We start from the raw sequence: 19380 nt of genomic DNA on the forward strand, positions 1-19380 counted from the left end.
ATTTCAACTCAGTTACCTGGGTGGAAAACGTGTGCGTCAACGGATTTGAACTGAACGGCTACACAATTCAAGTTGACTCTGTCGTGAAAGCAGCGACAAAAGTCATCGTATCAGGGGTTCCACCGTTTATTCCCAATCATGTGATTGAAAGTGAACTCCTTACTTTTGGTAAACTGGTGAGCAAAATCAAAACAATTCCTCTCGGATGCAAGAGTGAACAATTGAGGCATGTAAGATCCTTTCGAAGACAAGCTTTAGTGCTGATCGATGCCGACTTTCACGATACATGGGAAGGACCTTTAAATGTCGAACACGAAGGTAAAAGATACCTGAAAAGATATGGGGCCTTAGTTAGTGACCACTACCTATCTGACTTACAGATTGATATATGGCGGGTGCCACATGTGGGGCAGGACGCCCTTACTATTTTCGAAACACCTGAATTCACTTCTTGGTCTTTTGGCCAGAGGTCCACATATCTTTCTTTCATGAATTTGACTTTGTTTGTGTACCGTCTACTTACTGTCTGTTCTGTGCTGTTTTGTGTCTATGTTTATAACTATTGTCTTACAAATTTTGACCTAGTGTTATTGGATTATGGATTGGTATGATTGCGATTATTATACAGAATTTATCTTTCAACTGAAGAAATGAAATGTTTCAAGTGTGGTCAAAAGGGACATGTTCAGCGTGATTGTCAACAATCAGCCCAAACCGAATCAACTGCCACATTGCAAGAAAAAGACAATACCACCATAATTAACGATGGTCAACGATGAATCTGTTCAACATCCGATGGAACCAATCAGTGGTGATTCGTCAACTGTTTTCAATCACGACACAGTTGTACGTGAATGTGGAAATGAAGACACAACGATGGCTGATAATGTTAATGGTAATAATGTCGCGAACTTTTCTGATGAAAACGTTATTGATACTCACAGTAGCTAACAACAGAACAGTAATGGCCATGGTAAAGAGGAACAAGAAAGTATGGTTTGTAATAACGAAACTGACATTGTTCAACGTGAACCAGCTTCAGAAATTGTTACAGAAACTTCTTTGAACACTGACAGAACGAATGACAATGGAATTTCAAAGGTAGACGATGTTACTGATGATGAGAGGGTAAGAACCCCTCCATCGCCTTTCCCCCCTTCTCCGGACCTTTGGTTAAGGCAAGCTTCGGAATCCTCGGTGTCTTCTCCGGCTTGCACTCCGTCGTTTGTTCTCTCCAGACTTTCTGATTTTGTTCCCGATTCTCAAGACATTGCAGACAAGACCAATGCATCGATAGACATGGTTATGTCTGCAGATGTTTCTCAGAGCATATCATTCTCACCGCTTTCTACTCAACGCATTGCAAGCCAGTCAACGGAAGACAGTTTGAAAGATTCATTGCAAAGAGAGACTGATGACAATGAATCAGTGGTGTCAGACATTTCAGATTCTTCGTTTTTCCATGATGTATCAACTCAATCGATTGCAGACTTCTTGGAAAATACAAAACATTCAAGAAGTTTATTCAGGATTGTTTGACTTTCATCCAAATTGAAAGAACTTGCGAAAATGTTGCTTGAACACCGCAACGAGAGCTCGCATCTACAAGCTGGTTCGTAAAATCAAAGACTATATCAGAGCTACTGGTAGGTCAACTGCGATTGAGTCTTCAATTGAATTCACTTTCGTTAGGATAAATTACGCCTAGAAAGGGAAATTCAAGAACTTGAGAAAAAGTTACATGAAGACAAAAGTCTCTTTGATGAATATCAACAAAAGAAAAGTTCTCTGGCTCAGTTGGTAGACCTGGAGAGCAGAGGTGCAGCTGTACGATCCTGTCACCAATTACTTACCCACAGTGATGTATCGAACAGTTTCTTCTTTTCCCTTTCCGAGAGAGGGGAAGGTCAAAGCCCATCATACACATGAAACGTGCTGATGGCTCAATAACGGAAAATCCCGATGAAATTCGTGACATTTTCTACAATTTCTACAAGGATCTTTATTCTGCTGAAAATGTTGACCTTGATGCTCAGTCGGCAATTCTCGACAATTTAGCGCAATTAAATGAGGGTTAGAGTTAGGGTTAGGGTTAGTGTTCATTGAGTATTTCCGTAATGATCAGCTTCCTATTTCTTGTCAGAGAGCAGTGCTAAGTCTTCACCCTAAAGCTGGAGACAACACTTTAGTCAAAAACTGGAGACCCATTAGCTTGTTATGTAGCGATTATAGAATTGTCACGTAAGCTCTCTCAATTCGTTTACGTAATGTCCTTTCCAAAATAATTCATGTTGATCAGTCCTGCTCTATTCCAAATCGTCACATTTTTGATAATGTGAATTTATTACAAGATAGTGTTTTCTATGCCAATGACACAAACTCACCTCTGGGTATTGTTGCTCTAGACCAGGAGAAGGCTTTCGACCGTGTCAGTCATGATTACCTTTTTAAAACTCTGAGCTCTTTTGGTTTTGGCCCCCGCTTTATTAATTACATTAAAACACTCTACACAGATATTCAGTCAGTTTTAAAGATAAATAGTTCCATCACCGCTCCAATTTCAATTGATCGTGGGATTCGTCAAGGTTGCTCACTTTCTGGTCAACTTTGTGTGATTGCCTTAGAACCATTTTTAGATAAGATTAGGAATAACAGTAACATGAGGGGATTGATAATACCAGAAGCTCCTAGTCCTACATGCCTTTCTGCGTATGCCGACGTTGTTGAAGTTTTTATTACCAGAAATGTAGATTTTAGTAGCTTAAAGTCCACTCTTGAGTTATATGAAAATGCGTCTAATGCAAGAGTTAACCTAAAGAAATCTGAAGGTCTCTGGGCTGGTAGTTGACGAAATCGTACTGATACACCATTAAATATCAAATGGAACTTAACAGGGTTAAAATTGCTCGGTGTGTATGTTGGTAATTCAAATAATTATTGTCAGAAAAATTGGTCTGAATTAGTGAACATCACTGAAAACAAGGTGAAATTTTGGTCGTCTTTTGCACCTGGCATGTCATACAGAGGTCGTGTTTTGATCATTAATCAGCTGATTGCATCAAAATTACTCCATCGATTGACTTGTACAACTCCCGATGATCAAACAATTTCTTACCTTCAATCCCTTTTTCTGAGATTTTTCTGGCAAGGACGTCATTGGATTCCTTCGGAAACACTGTACTTACCTCTCATTCAAGGTGGCCAAGGCCTTATTCATCTTAAAACTCGTTGTATTTCTTTACGTCTCAGTTATATTCAAAAGTATTTGTATCAGGATGTTCATCATCCGTCGTATTATTTCACAGATTTTTATTTTAGAAGGGTTGGTGGTCTCAATTATGACAAACAGTTACTTCTCACAACAGACATTGATCTTTGTAATGCTGCTATTCCTGCTTTTCATCGTGATTTATTACATTGTTGGAATTCTGTTGATAAAATTCGTAAAGGAATTCCACTGAGTGTTCCTGACATTCTTAAAGAGCCTCTTTTTCAAAATCCTCTCATTATGCATCCCATTCATATGTCACCTTTTACTGAACCAGCCTTTGTCAATGCTAATGTTACAACTATAGGTGATCTTTTCATTACTGTGGAAAATCGTTGGTTAACTTCTTCAGATTTGTGTGATAGAGTTGCGATTCATTCACAGCGTATTATTTCTTTGTCTTTACAATGTATTTACAAGGCTATTCCTGTTCGTTTGAAATCTGACATTGAAAATCATTTTTGTAACAACAATCCAAACAAAGCGCCAGATACTGTGTATTCTTTTCAGCTGCAACATTCTACAGAGCACAGTTAATTTCTGTGTAAAATAGAGAAAGGTGCAATTTACAAGTACTTGATAATGGTTCATCATTATGCATGTTTACCAGACAGATTAGACACCATCTGGAGAGATATGAGATATTTTGAGTATTCCACATTCCATCAAACCAAACTTTGCTTCATGTTATTGTGATCCCATCATAAAGAAAGAAGGAGATTTACCATTGCGCATTATGCACGGAGCCTATCAAACTAGTTCTTTTTTGTTCCGTGCTGGTTTTCGTTCAGATGCTAACTGTTCTCTCTGTAATGACATTGATTCAGTTTTACATACTTTCCTTGAGTGTCCAAACATTCAACCCCTTCTACGTGTTATTTCCACTGTAACGTCTCGATTAGTTTTACCTGGGCAAGCTGTAAACATTGCATGGTTTTTCATTAATCCTCCTGTTAAAAACTCTGTATTTATTCATAGACGTGCAATGTCTCTTTTTATTTACCTTTCTACAATGGCTAAGTTGTGTGTACATTTAGCAAGAAGAAATGTGTTTAGAAACCAGGGTCCTGTTGATCCTTTGGACATATTTAAAATCAATATTTTCTCCAGATTGAGACTTGAATTTGAGTATCATCGTCGTAATGAAAATTTACATTCTTTTAATCTTATTTGGGCTTTTGATGATATTCTTTGTGACACTCATGATGGTCAACTCAATTTTCACATTTAAGAAACTCCCTGTTTTTTTGTGCATCGCTAGGCTGTGTCACCTTTTTTAATTATTTTGCAATAGGGTAAGATATGTCGATCTTGCTGAAATTTACTTTTGTCATTCATGACATTTTCTGTTCAATGCCGACCATCACTTTGTAGTGATTTTCTTTTATTTGTGTCTTATTTTTCCTTTGGTTCCTGGCAATGTAAACATTTCATTTTACAGTTTTAGTATGTAGGGACCTGTGTGAAATAAAGATATTTGAAAACCTACTACTACTACTACTACTACTACTACTACTACTACTACTACTACTACTACTACGGTGCAGACGTGTCTCTGGAGAGCTCCGTTTTTCCTTCAGTTTCTGGTCGTTTGTGAAGACATCCGTCATCTCTACACTTGGATTTGTCAACTAAGTGACTCCATTTAGTGGTTAGTTATTTTATTTCTTGTATATTTCTTGGATTTGAGTACATTGTGACGGATTTTGTTTCGGTTGGCTCTGGCAGGGCCACCAAGGCAAGATGACGGCCTCAAGCCAGTCGTTTAGTGGGATGACAAGGAAGCATGGGTTGAAATGTTTGTCCCTCAGAGGAGTAACTGTTGAATCGTCTGTTAAGGGCATTGCTAAAGTTACTGGCCCGCAAAATGTCTTAGCTGCTTCTCGTGTGAATGGAGCTGTGATTGTGTTTTTGAGCTCGACAAACTGGGTAGAAACGGTATGACTGGAAGGTATTGAAGTCGAAGGGTGTTGGATAACACCGGAACCACTTGTAAAACCAGCTACGAAGGTAATTTTATCTGGAGTTCCCCCTTTCATTCCTAACAAAGTTTTAATCGGTGAATTGACTAAACGTGGCAAGGTTGTTGGTGGCGTGAGAAATATTCCTTTGGGTATTAAATCGGATGACTTGAAACACGTTAAATCTTTCAGACGTCAAATGTATATTTTAAGTACGGTTACTGATGCCGAATTACTTGGCTGTTATCACGTTGTCTTCGAAAACAAAACTTATTGCATTTATTTGTCTTTTGACAAAGTTAGGTGCTTTAATTGCTATGAGCCGGGTCACATTCAAAGTAAGTGCCGTTATTAATGCAAGATTCTCGCAATGAAAATCCTGACGATAATGAAATGGACACAACTGAAATGAATGAAAACGTTGAAAATGGTGACAAAGTTATTGAAAATATTGATGCGGGAGGGGAAGGAATTCAGACAAATGCCGATAACCAAACCACACCTGTTGATAACCATGACTTGCATAGTAATATCGATGATCAACCAAACGATCATGATGTGATAAACGACAGTCCAAAAATGAATGAAACATCGACAACCGACAAAAATGCCAGCAACATTCCAGGAAAGGAAATGAATGTCACGCAGTCTGAAAAAGATGGTCAAGACGTCAATGTATCGATTTCAACTAATTATAATGAAAATGTTCACTCACAACACGTAGACACATGCATAGAGCCAAGAAATAGCGACAACATGGAAAAAATGGAAATTAGCAGTAATGACATTCAAAACGCCACTCACCACGAATCAGAATCTAACAAGTCTCAAAAAACTCATTCTTCCTCGGGTAAATCTGCCGAAGAGAGGGTACTAACCCCTCCTTCACCTTTCCCTCCCTCTCCATGTTTTTCCCCCGCTACAGGCTCTCTTAGCTCGACGGATTCCAATCAACCCATTTCGGTCGAGCTCTCTGATTCGTCTCTTCCTGGTCCCTCGTCCCTTTTCAATTCGTCATTGGATAATTCTCAAGATCTCTTCCTCACCCCTGCTCAAATTTTAGCAAATCAAAAAAATCACAATGAAGACGATGATATTGATGAAATAACATCAATGACGTCAGAATTATCAGACATATCACAGACAGCTGAACGAAATAGACAAGCACCTTCAATTCAAGCTATAGAAGAGTTCCTTGAAGACACTCTTCACTCAAAGAAAATAATCACTAGATGTATAGAATTTTGTCCTGATCTCAGCGCCTTCAATAATTATCGCAGATGCCAACACTTGTCAGGAGCTCAGAAAGCAATGGTCCAAAAGATAAATTCCAAGATCAAACAACATATTAGAGCAACTGGTAAACCCATTCATTAGTGTTTTCTTATGTTGTGTCATTCTCTGTTATTTCTAGTTAGCATGGCTAGCATTTCGATGTTGTCTTTAAACGTAAGAGGATGTCGGGATTCTCTGAAGAGATGCCAAGTCCTTGAATATCTTAAAAATGAAGTTCCGTCAGATATTCATCTCCTTCAAGAAACCCATATCTTGCCTGGTGATGAGAAAATTTGGAATCTTCTTTGGAAAGGTTCTTTCCTTCTTTCTCACAATTCTGCTACTCAGGGAGGGGTTGCAATTCTTTTTCCCACCAATCTCAGAGTAGTTGTTCTGTCCAAAAAAAGAGTTAGTAAAGGGCCACCTTCTTCATACTCACGTTACAATTGATGATTTCCCAGTGCACATTATCAACGCTTATGCACCTGCTAATGGCTCGGATCGCCTTCAGTGCTTTAAAGTTCTTAAAAATCATTTGATTACTCTAAATGAAGATCCAATTTTTCTTGGTGGAGATTTAATTGTACAGTAAACGAGATCGATCGTATTGGTAGTGAACCTGATCCTCGTACTTCTCTCTTTCTTGACAAGATTTTTCACCGTTTTGAACTTGTGATGCCTGATCAATATAAGTCTGAACGTAATTATACCTGGTCTCGTAACAACACACATGTTAGACTTGATCGCATTTATGTTAACAAACATTTTTCAACTCGTATTCGTTCTTGCTCCATCATAAATTCTTCTCTTTGTTTCTCTGATCATTCAGCTGTTAAATTGGTTATTTCTCAGAGAAACACTGACAATCACAATCCAGTCTGGCACATGAACACTGATGTTCTGAAAGAAGACGATTACATGGAGCTTATCTCGTTATTTTGGTCAAAATGGCAACAACAAAAACCAAATTATACAAAGATCCAACTCTGTTGGGATGCTGGTAAAAATAAGATCAAACTGTTGACTCAGCAGTATTCCTCCCACAGACAAGCTGAAAAGAATCATGTGAAACGTAGTCTCGAAAAAGAAATTCTTCAGCTTGAAAATAATCTTCATAAAAATAAGTCTCTCGTTGATAATTACAACACTAAAAAACTCCTTCTAAAAGAAATCATCGATCATGAATCGAAAGGAGCTGCCTTTTGTGCAAAACATAAAATTATTAACACAGTCGATGCACCGAATACTTTCTTTAAAAATATTGAATCTCGCGATGAAAAAAGAAAGCCTATTATCCATCTTGAAAAAATGGATGGATCCCTCACAGAAGATCAAAAGGAAATTCGTAATTTAACCCGTTCTTTCTATCAAAATCTTTTTTCTCCTGACCCTACTGACAACAGTGCTGAAAGACGTCTTCATGAAAATTTACCGCACCTTAAAGGTACTGACAGAGAATTCTTAGATAGCCCTCTTACTTATGATGAAATTTCTTTTACTGTTAAAAATCTCCCGACAGGTCGTTCCCCTGGTATTGATGGTCTCCCAAATGAATTCTATACTACTTTCTGGTCGATCATTGGCAATGATCTGTACGAAGTGCTTCTCTACTCTATCAGTGATGGTGAACTGCCATTGTCCTGCAGACGTGCAGCTGTTTGCCTTTTACCAAAGTCAGGTGATTCTACGAAGTTAAAAAATTGGCGTCCAGTAAGTCTTCTTTGTAGCGACTATAAAATTCTGACAAAAACACTCTCTTTTCGTCTTCGCAATGTTCTTAGTTCTATCATTCACGAAGATCGGTAATATCGGTTTCTGAGAGATAGTCTTCATTTAGCAAATTCAAATAATATTCCGCTTGCTATCGTTGCTCTTGATCAAAAGAAGGATTTCGACAGAATTAATCATGGTTATTTGTTAAATACTTTAAAAGCCTTTGGGTTCGGCCATAATTTCATTAATTACATCACTCTTTTGTATTCTAATGTCCAAAGCCTAATTCGTGTTAACAACACTCTCACTTCCCCAGTACCCTTTGGAAGGGGTATTCGTCAAGGCTGTTCTCTGTCTGCTCAGCTGTATGTTATTGCAATTGAACCCTTGCTTCATAAAATACGCACAAAAAGCGGTATCAAAGGCTTAACTATTCCTCACACTAATAAAGCCCACTGTAATCTTTCCGCCTATGCTGATGATGTAGATTTTCTTATTACCCTACAATGCAGCGTCCAATGCAAAGACGAACTTTGCTAAAACTGAAGGTCTTTTGGCAGGTTGCTGGCGAGGCCGTACACTGCATAAAAACCCTATAATACTTACTGTATTAACATGGATTATTGCCTGTATTTTAGCTGAAGAGTGCATATACAGATGAATACAGTCAAGAATCCATGTTTTGTATTCAGCAAGCCTGTATTTATGTGGATTCATGTGAATTCACGTGTATTATACTATAATTCAGGCAACTCATTAATGTGAATTTATCTGAATTATTGGGTTTTCATGCAGTGGTAGGTGTGAACCACTCAACGTAAAATGGAACAGTACCGGTCTTAAAAGTCTCGGCGTATATCTCGGCAATGATGATCTTTTTGTTAACAAAAACTGGACAGATTTGGTCGTTTCTCTTTCAAATAAACTTGAATTTTGGAATCGGTATGCTCCAAATATTTCGTATAGGGGTAGAGTTCTTATAATCAACAGCTTATTGACCAGCAAATTCTTATATCGTTTTATTTCCTTAAGTCCACCAACTAGTACAATAATGTTCGTCCAGTCACTCATCGTGGATTTCTTTTGGCAAGGCAGGCACTGGATTCCAGCAGAGAAATTATACTTGCCAGTGCACGAAGGTGGTCAAGGACTTGTCCACTTACCATCCCGTATTAAATCTTTCCGACTGCAATTTATTCAGAGATATCTTTACTCTGACAACAAACATCCCGTTTTCAGCTTTGTTGACTATTACTTCAAAAAAACCATAATCTGTCTTATTCCACTGAGCTCCTCGCTGTCGACATTGACACTCCTTTCATCTGTTCGTCAAAATTTCACAATGATCTGCTTTCATGCTGGCAATCTGTTTCCAAAATTCGCAAAACCAGTTCAAATATTCATGAAATTCTTAATGAACCCCTTTTTTACAACAAGGAAATTCTCCATCCAGTAACGCAAGAGCGGTTGAAAAATAGCTGTTATATAGACGCAGGTTTCACCAAAATCAAAGACCTCATTGACTTTCAAAGAAAAAAATGGCTTACTGATTTAGAAGTCTTTTCCAAATTAAGCATTCATTCTCGTCGTATTGCAAAAGTAATCTACAGTGATATTCTCAAAGCAATCCCTATAAAGTGGACATATATTATTAATTCTTATCTTAGAGGTGAAATTTCAAATGATGTTGCTCCTTTTCATTATTCATTTGAATTGCATTTTTCTAATGACCTCAACTTTCCCTTGTACAAATTCGAAAAGGGTGCCATTTACAAATATTTAGTCAATATTCTGCAAAAACAACGCCTTCCAAATACTGCTGATGCTATCTGGCGCTCCATTCTTAATCTTTCAATTCAATTGTTCCTAATTTTAAAGCCTGTTATAGTCCTCCGTTATCATCGAGAGAAGGTGATTATCTGTGGCGGATCATGCATGGCGCGTTCTCCACGGAGAGAGTTTTGTTCAAAATGGGGTTCACTACAAGCTCTAATTGCGTTTTTTGTGGAAAACCCGACGATCTCCTTCATACTTTTTACGAGTGTAATTATAATAGAGACCTTATCTTTGCATTGAAAACATTATCAAAACTTCTGCTAAATGATAACAGAATTTCCATTCCCATTCACTGGTTAATTTTAAACCCACCTCACAAATCAGGAAATTTCATCTCGAAACAAGCAAATAGTCTCTTTGTCTTTATCAATGCTCTCGCGGAAAACGTCGATTTACCTTTGTCGTAGAAATAAAAGACTTATGAATAATCTTCCTACTGACCCTCTACAAATTTTTAAAACTCGTCTAAAATCGCGGATTCACATAGAATTTTTGCACCACAAACTTAACAATCAACTTGCCATTTTCAAGACCACTTGGACGACTAATGACGCCCTTTGTAGAGTTAATGCTAAGGGAGTCCTTGTCATTAATGATTTAATTAGTTCCAGAGACCAGCTCTGGAACTTTTAGTTTTGCTCACTTTCCTTCTTTCTTTCTTTCTTTCTTTCTTTCTTTCTTTCTTTCTTTCTCTATTTCCGGTTTTACTACCATAGAACATGCTATACACAAATTTTACCTTAATTACCCAGAATGTATTGCGATACGCCTATGACGTCATCGCTCAGCTCGGACGGGTTTTTCGGGCATTTCTTGTTTGTTTATTTATTTATTTTTTATTTTGCATTGCTCAACTATCATATTGCGTTCAGTTATTAATAATTCTAGCTTTCTTTCGCTTTGTTTTTTGTTGCTTTTTGATTTTATTTTTCTCTAAATACCCGCCGTACGTGGCGCTATACTGTTTCGCCCGAATGCTCATGAGACAACATGGCGGCGTATCGATCGCCTCGCTCGCACAGATAGAGAAAAGTAGCCTTTCCCTAAGTTTACAAGCGCGGCTGGGCACATCGTGTACCTAGGCGAGGTGGGTGTGCTCGAAAACGATGATCATGCAAAATTTGGACTCAAAATCGGCTGTTTTGGCGGAGAAACTGCCCGCCGTATTTCTGAGGAGCCACCAGCGGTTTTTTCCTATATCAGTCTGCGGGGCTGTGGTGGGAGGCCGTTTAACACCGGTATTAAACACACAGCCCTGCCATGCAGAGCTAGGCATTCATAGTGAACGTACTGTCTGTCATGCACCGGCATGCGTTGGCTGCACGTAAAAGCAACTCAACTTTCCAAGATCAAATGGTCAGTATCTTGTGAAAACAGCGACATAGCAATGAAATTGTTTTAGTCTGTGCTTTTAATCAAATGAAAATGCATGTGGCTCAATTTCAACGGCCTAGGTCCGATGTTCCTCTCGTCTGATCATCGTCGTAAATGACACCCCTCTTTACGGCAACAACTCAGCGCTACCCGTCAAGCTATTGATTTTTGCGTAGGTCAGCGGAGTGAAAATTATTGCTCTGGCTCGCGAGAATGTCGTCTGATAAACATTTCCGTGCGTTGTCGCCCCCGTATGTATCTGTTGCGTTTTTACCGTACATGTAGGCATTTGTAATCTGTGTACTGTAATTCCTAGTTGTATTATGGAGTTTACTGCTATCAGCCCTGAATATTAAAATCCAAAGTACTCTTTCATTCTGCACCTATCTTTGCCACACATTCTCTTGTTTCTTCCGCTGCTCTGGTCTCTGGAACTTCGCTTTTGCTTGCAAATGCTTTCTAGTTTGACCTTGTTTTCTTTTATTTTCCTGTCTCTTTCCTGCACACATATATACTGACAGTTCCTTGTTTCCCGGTCGTTGTCGACTTTTAATCCTGGGCACCGTACTCCTTACGGATCTTTGGATCGGTTAAAAGTCTGATGGAGGGTCATACATACACTTAACATCATAAGTTCTGTTCTTTCCAATAGGTAGTGTTGAACTGTATCCTGAAACTATTCCTCGCTTATCATCTATATCTGTCTACGTAGCTATACCTCAAGTATCTTTCGTCATCGGAATTTCGTCTTTTGTTCTCAGGCCGTTTTTGGATTTTTCTGTACTTATATTGCAAATATTTGTAAATTCATTGTATTTCGCAGGTTCTCCCTTCCACTTTTTTCCTTTTTTGGAAACCGTTTCCGTTTTCAGATTTTTAGTCTCTGTTCAATTTTGTGTATATAGTGAATAAACGATGGTTTGAAAGCTAACTATACTACTACTACTACTACTACTACTACTACTACTACTACTACTACTACTACTACTACAGTGAAGACGTGTGTATGAGGTGCTCCGTATCAACGCAAAATTTTGGTTGACTGAGAAGACATCCCTCGCCAATCTTCACTGATATGTGTTGTCATCGAGTTCTACTTTCGGTTAGTTGTCATTTTTGTTGTTTTTGGTCGGATTTGTGATCGATTTTGTTGGATTCTATCTTTGCCGAGCCCGGGCAAGGCCAGTGAGGCAAGATGGCGTCCGCAAGCCAGGTGTTCAGAGGTCTCACTCGAAAGCATGGTTTGAAATGTTCATCTGTTGAGGGTGTGAGAGTTGAGACATATGTTGAAGAAATTGCAAAAATCACGGGACCTGGAAATATTATCGCTGCGTCTTGTGTTAATGGTGCAGTAATTGTATTTTTAAGTTCAACTAGTTGGGTCGAATCCGTTTGTATAGACGGTTTTGAACTTGGTGGCTGTTGGGTTTCGACTGAACCATAGTGAAGCCCGCAACAAAGGTCATACTTTCGGGAGTACCTCCCTTTATTCCAAACCAAGTTCTGATAAATGAACTAAACAAGTGTGGTAGAGTTGTTGGTGGGGTCAAGACCATTCCTTTAGGTTGCAAGTCGGAGAGATTGAAGCATGTCAAATCTTTCCGACGTCAAATGTATATTCTGCCAACAGTTACTGACAATGAATTATTAGGATGTTACCATGTAACGTTTGAGGACAAAACATATCGCATTTATTTGTCATTTGATGAAGTGAGATGTTTTAACTGTCATAAGATTGGTCACATAAAGAGCAATTGCCCTGGGTCTGAGACAATCGTTGAAAAGGAAAATGCTAAAGATAATCAGGAAACCAGATATGAACTAAATATGCTCACGTGTTTTACAACAGGTTCATTAATAGTAGTACGCTTCACAAAAATAAGTTATATGTTATCACTAAATGAAGCAGGTTTTTTTCAACATCGCACAGTACTCTCAGATTTTAATCACTAATTACAAAACCTTATTTAATATGCAAATGAGCTGTTAATTGACTTGACACTGCTCAATGCTTCATGGGACAATTAGATATCCAGCAGATCAACATTTGTAGCACGTTTTATTTAATTTAATGCAGTAATTTTAGAGTAATGTCACTAATTACAAAGTTCATGAACTGCAAATAATCTCTATATTAACTTGACACTGTTCAATGATTCATAGCACAATTAAATATTTATCAAATCAATATCTGTAGCACGTTTCACAAAATTTGGTGGCGTAATTTCAGAGTTATATACCTAATTAAAAAGTTTATTAAATATGCAAATGAACCCTTAATTAACTTAACACTAATAAATGCTTTACAACACAGTTAGATATCTGTCAGATCAGTATATGCAGCAGTTTTCATCACATTTGATGCAGTTATTTCGGAGTTATATGACTACTTATAAAACTTCATGAAATATGCAAATGAGCTAATTATTAACTTGACACTGCCAAATGCTTCTCAGTACAATTAGATATTTATCAAAACAATATCTGTACCCAATTTTTAAGACTTTTGTGCCGTAATTTCAGAGTTATATACCTAATTACAAAGTTCATTAAATATGCAAATGAACCCTAAATTAATTTCACACTACTGAATGCTTTACACTACAGTTAGATATCAGTCGGATCAGTATCTGCAGCAGATTTCATCACATTTGGTGAAGTTATATCGAAGTTATATGACTAATTACAAAACTTCATAAAATATGCAAATGACCTATTTATTAACTTGACACTGTCCAATGCTTGTAAGTATAATTAGATATATATCAGATCAATATTTGTTGCAAGTATCATCAAGTTTGGTGCAGGAATTTCAGAGTTATCTCACCAATAACAAAAGTTCATTAAATATGCAAATGAGAAGGCAATTGACATGACACTCACAGTATCATCATAATGTTCTGAGATTGTCATCTGTGAAAAGTTTCATGAAATTTGGTGCAGTATTTCTTGATATATGCCTACACTGTCATTACCGTCTCCATAGGGAAACCATTGTACGGAAAAAAACGATATTGCATAACTTCATTAATATGCAAGCCACACTAACCAAAATCTTATCAGTTCTTGCAAGTAGCATATGGTACCTGGTACCGTTCAGGCGTTTTTGAGTTATCGTGTAAATAGACAGACATACAGACAGACACACACACACACTAACACTAACACACACACATACGGTCAGACAGACAGACATCGCTATGACAATAGCCCACGTGTTTACACACGTGAGCTAAAAACGAGCCAGAGAGATGACTACCGACAACGTTACTGACATGGTTGACGAAAATGAGTATGCAATGATGGAAAATATTCAACGCTATGATACACCTGTTATTGACAATGAAGAAACTAATAATGACAAAACCGGTGACATAAGAGATAACGTGCATGATGAAAGCTCGGTGACCACCACTGATAAAAATACCGATGGCAAACGAAACAATAAGACACAAAGTGACACAGGTGATAAAGACGTTTCAATATTACCGATCAATGACAGTAGCGAGTCTATTTCAAAAAAGGTAGCACATTACCGCAACTTAACAATGGCGACACTTCAATAGAAAATTTTGATGAGAGGGAAACCGACAACAAAGAAAACCCTCGTGCAAATGATAAAAAATCTACTAATGAAAAGGCGCTCCCATCAGAGATTTTGGCTGCCGATAAAGAAAACTTAAGTGTCGAAGAGAGGGTACTAACCCCTCCTTCACCTTTCCCACCCTCTCCCACCTTTTCGCCAGCCTCAGATTACACGACTTCGTCTGATTCTCAACAACCAATTTCCGTTCAGCTTTCCGATTCGTCTCTTCCCGGTCCATCAATTCTCGTCAGTATCTCTCAAGATCTTTTTGCTACTCCTCGTCAAGAAGATGATCACGATGAAACGATGTCTATGGCATCAGAACTATCCAATATTTCCCAGACCTTTGAAAATAACCGCCAGTTACGTCCTCTCAATCAATCGATGAGTTCCTTGAGGATACTCTTCACTCAAAGAATATAATTACCAGATGCATCGAGTTTTGTCCGGATCTTAAACTTTTAATCACCGCTTTCAATAAATATCGTAAATCCAAACCTTTAACTGGAGCTCAAAAAGCATGTGTTCAAAAAATTAGCTCTAAAGTAAAGCAGCACATTAAAACCACTGGTGAATTCGCCCATTAACGTTCCCGCTATGTTTAGTCTCTTTTTCATTTTACTAGCTGCTATGGCAACCATTTCTGGGCCGACATTAAATGTCCGTGGCTGCCGAGATGCACTCAAGAGATATCAAGTTCTCGAATATCTCAAAAACGAGGTTCCTACTGATTTTCAGCTCCTCCAAGCAACACATACGTTGAAAGTGACGAAAGAATCTGGCAAGTTATTTGGAAAGGAAAAGTCCTTTTTTCATAAAAGTACAAATCAAGGAGGAGTGGCGATTCTTTTCTCACCAAGCAGAAAATTGACATCCTTGACTCTCACCAAGCAGAAAATTGACATCCTTGACACGAAAGAATTAATGAATGGTCATCTCCTTCACGCACACGTGCTTATCAATGATAAACCAGTGCATGTAATCAATGTTTATGCCCCCTCGAATTCTACGGATCGTTCCAGTGTTTTAAAATACTTAAAACGCATCTTGATTCCCTTAACAGTGACCCGATTTTCTTGGGTGGAGATTTTAATTGCACTCTTGATTCTGATATTGACCGATCTGGTAGAGAGCCTGACCCTCGTACTTCACAACTCTTCAACAAAATTATTCATCGTTTGAATTAGTTGATGCGTAGCGTAATCAAAAACATTTCCCTTCATAATTTCACTTGGTCCCGCGATCACAGTCATGCCAGGCTTGACAGAATTTATATTAAAGAGCATTCTGCAAACGGTATAAACTGTTGCAATATTATTAATTCTTCTCTCTGTTTTACTGATCACTCTGCCGTGAAAATAGTTATTTCTCAGAAATGCGCTAATCACCATAATCTAGTGTGGCATATGAACACAGATATTTTAAATGACAATGATTATGTTGACCTTGTTTCCCTGTCCTGGGGAAAATTGGCGCCAAAAGAAATCAAATTATCATAAAATTCAACATTGGTGGGATATTGGATAAAACAAAGTCAAGCTGCTAACTCGGCAATATTTTTATCACAAAAATACAGAAAGAAATATCTTGAAACGCGACCTTCAAAAAGAAATTCGCCAGCTAGAAAATTTCCTCTTCCAAAACCCGTCCGTCCATGCTATTTATAAAGCTAAGAAAGATCTTCTTAAGGAAATTCTTGACTATGACACGAAAGGGGCGGCCATTCGCGCCAAACATAGACATATCAGTACGAATGATACTCCCAATAATTTTTTTCCGTGATATCGAAATCAATAATGGGAAAAGAAAGCCTATTATCCATCTACAGAGGGATGACGGTTCACTTACTTAAGATCAAAAGGAAATAAGAAACCTTACATATGCGTTTTATCAAGATCTGTATTCCCCGGACCCGATTGATAAGAATTCTGAAAAACTCCTGCACGATAGTTTGCCAGAACTTAATGAGACAGACAAATATGTTTTAGATAGTCCAATCACTTATGACGAACTCACAATACAGTTAAAAACCTCTCTCATGGTCGCTCTCCTGGGATTGATGGCTCACCAAACGAATTTTACAAGATTTTCTGGTCAGTAATTGGCAGAGACGTTCATGAAGTTTCCTTAAATCCGTTAGCGACGGGGAACTGCCAATGTCTTGTAGAAGAGCAGTCATAAGTCTTTTGCCGAAATCCGAGGACAATGCAAAACTTAAAAACTGGCGGCCAGTTAGTCTTCTTTGCAGCCACTACAAAATTTTCACCAAGACCCTTTCCCTCCGGCTTCGTAATGTTCTCAGTGCCATTATTCATAATGATCAAAGCTGCAGGTCCCTGGTTGACAAATTCACGATAATATTGCTATGCTCAGAGACTGCCTTCAATTTGCAAATGCTGAAAATATTCCTCTCGCAATAATTACACTTGATCAAGAAAAGGCATTTGACAGAGTGCATCATCATTACCTTTTTCACACTTTAGAGGCTTTTGGATTCGGCCAAAATTTCATGAACTACATCAAACTTTTATACTGTATAACACCAATGCACAGAGTTTGGTCCGGGTCAATAACAACCTCACTGCCCTTATTTCTTTTAATCTAGGAATCCGCCAGGGCTGTTCCCTTTCCGCACAACTTTACATTATCGCCATAGAACCCTTGCTCAATAAAATCCGGACTAAAAGTGTTATCAAAGGTCTTACCATTCCAGAGTCTCATACAATTTGTACTTTCTCCGCGTATGCAGATGATGTTGATTTTATAATAACTCGTAGCGATGATTTTCAGTAAACTTCACCGCTGGCTGAATACTTACAATAAAGCGTCAAACTCTATGACAATTTTTGGTAAGACGGAGGGGGGTCTTCAGGCTGGAAGTTGGCGGCGAAGGAAGGATAGCCCTCTCAACATCACCTGGAATAGCAATGGTCTTAAATGCCTCGGGGTATATCTTATTAACGACCAGCATTTTGAAAGCCGAAATTGGACTGAGCTGGTTGATAAACTTTCAAACGATATTGACTACTGGAATCAACACGCTCCAAACATATCGTATAGTGGGAGAGTTTTGATTATCAATAACTTACTAGCAAGCAAATTTGTGTACCGTTGTTCCTCACTTTGCTCTCCTGCTGGCACGGTGGCCTACGTTCAGTCTCGCCTCCTTGATTTCTTTTGGCAAAGTAAACATTGGATCCCTGCAGAAAAATTATACCTTCCTATTAATGAAGGAGGATAAGGTCTCGTTCATTTACCGTCTCGTATCAAGTCCTTTCGTCTCCAGTTTTTTCAAAGATATCTCCATTCCGACTATTACCATCCTATTTTCCGTTTTGTTAATCATTATTTCAGTCAAGTTCAAGACCTCTGTTACTCTAAAAATCTTCTTGCAGTTGAAATTGATTCCCCTTTCATTTGTATTCCAAACTTTCACAATGACCTGCTGACTTGTTGGTAATCACTGTCAAAAATTCGTAAAACAAATTTTATAAACATTGACGAGGTCAAAACAATGCGCAGATACTGTGTATTCTTTTCAGCTGCAACATTCTACAGAGCACATTTTTTTCTGTGTAAAATAGAGAAAGGTGCAATTTACAAGTACTTGATAATGGTTCATCATTATGCATGTTTACCAGACAGATTAGACACCATCTGGAGGGAAATTTTGAGTATTCCACATTCCATCAAACCAAACTTTGCTTCATGTTATTGTGATCCCATCATAAAGAAATAAATTTTTTACTATAACCCAAACGGGATTCGAACCCCCACACACTCACGGCAACATCGCCTAGCTGCTAGGCCTCACACAAAACCAGTCGGCTACCGTTTCCAACCCAAAAGAGTTGGTCACAGCAACCGACTTAGATGTTACAATCCTGTGCACGACCGAGCAACACAGTGTGCATGGAGCAGACGACACACAGAAACAGTACAAACACACACATATAGTAATCGGAAAAGCACGAAGCTTTTACTGAGCTATCAGACAGACTCGGGGACAAGTAAATATCCACCAGCACAAACTGTCCACTCAGGTTAAAGAAATAAATTTTTTACTATAACCCAAACGGGATTCGAACCCCCACACACTCACGGCAACATCGCCTAGCTGCTAAGCCTCACACAAAACCAGTCGGCTACCGTTTCCAACCCAAAAGAGTTGGTCACAGCAACCGACTTGGAAAGAAGAGGATTTACAATGGCGCATTATGCACGGAGCCTATCAAACTAGTCCTTTTTTGTTCCGTGCTGGTTTTCGTTCAGATAAAAACTGTTCTCTCTGTAATGACATTGATTCACTTTTACATACTTTCCTTGCGTGTCCAAACATTCAACCGCTTCTAGGTGTTATTTCCACT

The 19380-nt window shown here is 38.4% G+C and overlaps 1 protein-coding gene across 1 annotated transcript; it reads left to right on the plus strand.

The window, feature by feature from the left end:
* The first annotated feature begins 5583 nt into the window (after positions 1-5583).
* LOC139128421 (conserved oligomeric Golgi complex subunit 8-like) lies at positions 5584-6606 on the plus strand. Its single transcript, XM_070694191.1, has one exon. The coding sequence runs from the start codon at positions 5584-5586 to the stop codon at positions 6604-6606; it is 1023 nt and encodes a 340-aa protein (XP_070550292.1).
* Positions 6607-19380: the final 12774 nt, after the last annotated feature.

This window comes from Ptychodera flava, unplaced genomic scaffold (genome assembly GCF_041260155.1).
Source record: "Ptychodera flava strain L36383 unplaced genomic scaffold, AS_Pfla_20210202 Scaffold_53__1_contigs__length_892398_pilon, whole genome shotgun sequence".
Lineage (NCBI taxonomy): Eukaryota > Metazoa > Hemichordata > Enteropneusta > Ptychoderidae > Ptychodera > Ptychodera flava.

Coding starts and splice junctions, on each gene's coding strand:
- LOC139128421 (XM_070694191.1), top strand. CDS start 5,584: ATGCAAGATTCTCGCAATGAAAATCCTGACGATAATGAAATGGACACA.